General features: G+C 31.4%; 1 protein-coding gene across 1 annotated transcript; it reads right to left on the reverse strand.

Moving 5' to 3' along the window:
- Window positions 1-296: 296 nt before the first annotated feature.
- Window positions 297-3,050, reverse strand: LOC107961961 (cysteine-rich receptor-like protein kinase 25). The gene is made up of 7 exons (XM_016898150.2): window positions 2,187-3,050; window positions 1,975-2,112; window positions 1,763-1,881; window positions 1,482-1,692; window positions 1,078-1,315; window positions 838-988; window positions 297-752 (listed from the first exon to the last, which is right to left on the reverse strand). Exons 1-7 carry the CDS (start codon window positions 2,956-2,958, stop codon window positions 417-419), a joined length of 1,965 nt encoding a protein of 654 aa, XP_016753639.2. The 5' UTR covers window positions 2,959-3,050; the 3' UTR covers window positions 297-416.
- Between the last annotated feature and the right edge of the window lie 2,054 nt (window positions 3,051-5,104).

Here is a 5,104-nt window from a genome sequence, read left to right on the forward strand (position 1 = left end):
ATTTGATCCATATATTATAATTTCATCATTTTTATAATTTATTTTAGCTGTAAAATTCAATTTTGACCATATAGTATACATTAAATTCATTGAGTTAAATTTTATTATTCCTAAAATCTTGTATGTCATATATATTATTTTAACTTTTTATTTTCATATAATATTAAAAAAATACAATAATTATCGTTTAAGTCAGGACTAAAATTTCAAGTTTAAAAAATTATAAAAGATCAAAAAGATCAAATTGAAAAACAATGACTTAATCTACATAGTAACAGACTAATAACAAATTTGACTTAACTGATTTAACTATTATAAATTAAGTTATAATTGAAAATTTAAAAAATACATGGACCAAATTTATAACTTTAATATTACATTTTGTGATTGGTTGTAGTACTCTCCAAGTCTCAGCCCTATCGAGGATCCATATCAGAAATGGAAACTTGATTTACAGACCATGGAATTGACTTGCTTGGATCGGATTGATACGATACCAGTTCATTTGCTGTAAAATTGGAGTCAGTGGTAGGGATAAGGAAAGTTGATGGACGTTGAGGTGCTACAAGAGTAATAGTGTAGCTATTAAGCATGAGAACTCTATTTTCCATTGTTGGTCTCTGGCTTGGATCTTCCTGAACGCATAGCAAACCGATGTGGATGCATCGAATCACTTCAATTCTAGAGTACGAATTTCCCAAACTTGGATCTAACAACTCCAATGGTGTTCCATTATTCCAGTGTTTCCATACCTGAAAGATGTGAAAAAAGATGGATAGATGTTTAGGATTCTGCAAATTTACCTTTTTGTTATATTAATTACAAATACAAACTCACATGGCTTAAGAGGTCCTCATCTTCATCTGATTGTTGGAAATTACTGCTTTTTTTTCCGGTAATAATCTCTAAAATTATGACTCCGAAACTGTAAACATCGGATTTGATAGAAAAATGTCCATGCATAGCATATTCTAGAGGCATATAACCACTACAACCAAACAATTATTTAAGTTAGCTAGAAATATTGTCATTTGAAATAAACAATTAAATGCTTAATAATTAAAAAAAATAACTTACTATGTTCCAACGACTCTATTTGTGGTGGCCTTAGATTGATCAACTCCAAGAATTCTTGCCATGCCAAAATCTGAAATTTTGGGATTCATATCTTTGTCGAGTAAAATGTTGCTAATTTTGAGATCACGATGTATGATTTTAAGTCTAGAATCCTCGTGAAGATAAAGAATCCCTCGAGCTATTCCTCCAATTATCATGTATCTCTTTGTCCAAGTTAGTTCTCCTTGTTTTTCAAGATCTACAGGAAGGATACAACAAAATAGTAGGTAGGAGTTACTTATTTAATACAAATTATAAAGGCTAGTTAGTGTTGATTACTTAAGTATTTTAAGTGTTTTTAGACGACAAATCAGCGGGGCACGAATAATTTAAGGAAAATGAATATGATTTAAATACGGGCTTACCAAATAGAAAATAGTTCAGGCTCTTGTTGGGGACAAATTCGTAGACCAGTAATTTTTCAGCTCCTTCCAAGCAAAATCCCAATAGCCTCACAAGGTTTCGATGTTGAAGCTTGGCTAACAATGCAACCTCATTCTTATATTCCTCCAGACCTTGGCTGGAGCTCACTGCTAACCTTTTCACAGCTATTTGTTGTCCATTAGGAAGTTTGCCCTGGTAATTCAGCAAATCCCAATTACCTACAGTCACATAATTAATTAATTCTACATGCAAAAATTTCTACCTTGTAAACCGGTCCAAATCCACCTTCTCCCAACTTGTTATCAACCGAAAACCTGTTTGTTGCAGCTTCAATTGTGCTGAAATCGAATTGCAAGGACTCCATTGTCGTAATTTCATTTCCTGCCATATAGAAACAGAGCAAGTACTGTATATTAGCCTTTCGTATACTCAGCATTGAATGATAAATGACTAATACACGATACCATTCTTTACCATTTTCTTGTTCCACAGCATCGTACTTCTTGGATTTCCTAGTAAGAATACAGATCAATCCCCCTGCAAATATCACCACAGAGACAACAACGGGTAGAACAATGGCGATTATAGTTGTTGATGAGTTCTTGTTTTTCCCTGTACCACAAGCAAATGATCAGGCATACTATAATTAATTGATGCTTTCATTAAAATTCCACTGTGATAAATACCTTTAGATTCCAGTGCTGGAGGGGAATGAAGAACTGGTTTCGGTGGTGGTGGCGGTGGCAGTTGTTGCGCTGTGAATCGGTAAAAAGGGTACAATTCATATCTGACATTACAGCTCGCAAATACAACTCTGCCCCCTTGTTTACCTGGGCAACAATTTGGGAGATAAGTAATAGCTGTTTTTAAGCAGGTTTGACAATCGGACACAGATAAATCGGGTGTGCACTGAGCAAGCGTGTAGAGTGTTTGGAAAGCGGTGAAATTGACTTCTTGAGTGGCATACTTTTTCCCCAACTGGTCACCCTTAGCAGCCCTTGTGGCTATCTCATTCATCGTGTTTCCAAGCAACTGCACGAACCGCTCTGGCTGCGAAACATTCCCCGTATTCAGCAGTTCCAAAACAGGTTCCTGTTCCCATTCAGAGAAGAAGGAACTATTGGAGTAACGTATGGTGCACTCGTCGTAGTAAACTAAAGCTGTTTTCTGGTTGGGGCAACGTTGAAGTATTTGGCCAGAAGCGGTTCTAACACATTCTCGACAGATTTCTTTGGTGACATCACCACGGCAGAGGAAGAGACCGTAAACAATATCGGGAGGGGCTTGGCCGACGGTGAGGTTGTAGAATCCACTTTGGCGAGTAGAGTTGGATTGAAAAGAGGAAAGGAGGATATTGAGGTTTCGACGATATGGGCTTTTCCGAGTGTAAGTAGTCGTATTTGGATTGCAGTCATGATATAAGAAAACAACTGCTGCTTCACTGCTCAGACTCAGCATTAAGCAAATAAAGATGTAAAATAAAAGGTTCCTGGGGATATCAAAATGACACCATTATTACTTAATCAGCTCTTGCTGGCTTTTAGGTACTGGGAAGGGCTTATATAGATACAAACTCGCTTTTTTGCTATTTTTAATATACTTCTATTTACCAACCAATAAACTACAACCTTATATTTTTTATAACCAAATAAATACCATTTTTTTCCAAAAAATAATATGTTATAGTGCATTCAAATTCATATCCTCTTCCTCTTATATTAACAATAATACTTATACTAATTGAGTTCATACTCCATGTATTTTTTATATATTTATATCATGTTAGGATTATATTTCATTATAGGTTTCTTTTGACATATTTCATTATAGTTATCTTTTAGTGTTCATCTTGATCCAATTGATCATATGTCTTAATTGATCCAAAAATTTTAATTATGCATATTAAAGAGTAATTTAGAAAAATATAAAAAACTCCTTTCAACATTTAAAACATCTTGCTGTGTGAAAAGAACGAAAAGTAAGCAAGAAATAAATTCTCCATATGGAGAAAAGAGAGCACGTTGATGTATTGAGTGTGAGACTTTGAAATTTCTATTGGAAAATGATCTAACAGTCCATTTTCAGCAGAAAAGAGAGCACGTTGATGTATTGAGTGCGAAACTTTGAAATTTCTATTGGGAAAAGATCTAACATTCCATTTTCAATTACATCAGAAACAGTAGTTTTGGAATTCTATTTTCTAACAATGATGCTAGTAAATATTATATTTACAAGTCAATTATAATATTATATTGAAATTTGAATTGATAATTTTATTAATCGGTTAGTCATTTTCAATACAAGTGATTTGAACTTAAAATTAGTAGTTTTAGAAAATGAGATAGTGGAATCTTATTTCTGTAAATTGAGTCTGTAAATATTATTATTAAATATCTCCAGAGTTATTATATAGGTGAATTAAGTTTTGGTTCGAAAATTTCAATAATTTGATAATTAATTAAGGTATAAGAACTAAATTGTAAAAATTATAAAAATTAATTGCTATAAATTTTTATTAGTTAAATTAGTTTAAAAAGTGAATGTGTAAGTGTTTATGGGATAATTAAACCATAAATTAATATCATGCACGGTTAGTGCCCATTAAATTAGTGATTTTTCATGTTAGAAATTAATATTAACTTTTAATTAAAATAAAAGCAAAACATAAAACAAAAGAAAGGTGGTCATTTTATCATCTTTCTTTATTCTTCACCATAGCCTCCATGGGAAAGAAACCATTTTTTGAAGCCTTTCGGCCCTTGCATATAAGTGTTCTTGAGATCTATTTTTCGTAATTTTTATATTTTTGAAATCATTATAACTTAATCTAGTTAGTGCGGGTGTTAAATTGTAAAGGTTTTAAGAGTTTTCATTGATGATTTTAAAGCTTTTCGAATTTTAAATGGTTGATTTTGAAGCTTAGAAATGAAATATGATTTATTTGTAAAGTAAATTTGGTTAGTTTTGAGTTTAGAGACTAAAATAAAATTAATGTAGATTTGACATATAATTTTTATAAATATTGTTTCTATAGGGTTAAAGAAGGATGGAATTGAAAATGGATTGAAAAACGAAGTTTAATTGTGAAATATATAATAGTTTCGATTTTAGGGACTAAATTGAATAAAACATAAAAGTTTTGGAAAAACTGTATAAAACAAAATTAAAAGTTCATGCATGTATTTGAGTATTAAAAGTATATATAATTGATATTTTGAACTTAACTATTATATAAATCAAGAATCGAATCAATCGGTAGATAACCGAGGAAAAGAAAAAATTACAGATTAGTCCCTAACCTTTCTTTTACTGTTTTTTATACTTGGTAAGTTCATATGGTATAATTAAGTATATTTATGTAATGCTTTTAGTTGGGTTGTAAAATTATAATAATTGAATGCACTTTAAAATTGTTTACAAATTTGTATAAAAAGGTGAGAAAAGGTTTACATCGGAAAATATGAGATTTGTGATCAATACAGATAGAAGTGCATATTGGATGAATGTAAAATTTAGTATGTGAGTGCATGATATATACATAGAAATGTTATATTGTTAAAAAGGTATATTTATAAATTTTTTGGACATCAAGTGGACTAAATTG

Source organism: Gossypium hirsutum, chromosome A06, assembly GCF_007990345.1.
Source record: "Gossypium hirsutum isolate 1008001.06 chromosome A06, Gossypium_hirsutum_v2.1, whole genome shotgun sequence".
In the NCBI taxonomy this organism is placed as follows: Eukaryota; Viridiplantae; Streptophyta; class Magnoliopsida; order Malvales; family Malvaceae; genus Gossypium; species Gossypium hirsutum.

Coding starts and splice junctions, on each gene's coding strand:
- LOC107961961 (XM_016898150.2), bottom strand. CDS start 2,958: ATGCTGAGTCTGAGCAGTGAAGCAGCAGTTGTTTTCTTATATCATGAC. Junction 1,316..1,481: donor CCTGAACTATTTTCTATTTG/GTAAGCCCGTAT, acceptor TCCTTCCTGTAG/ATCTTGAAAAACAAGGAGAA. Junction 753..837: donor ATGAGGACCTCTTAAGCCAT/GTGAGTTTGTAT, acceptor CACATCTTTCAG/GTATGGAAACACTGGAATAA.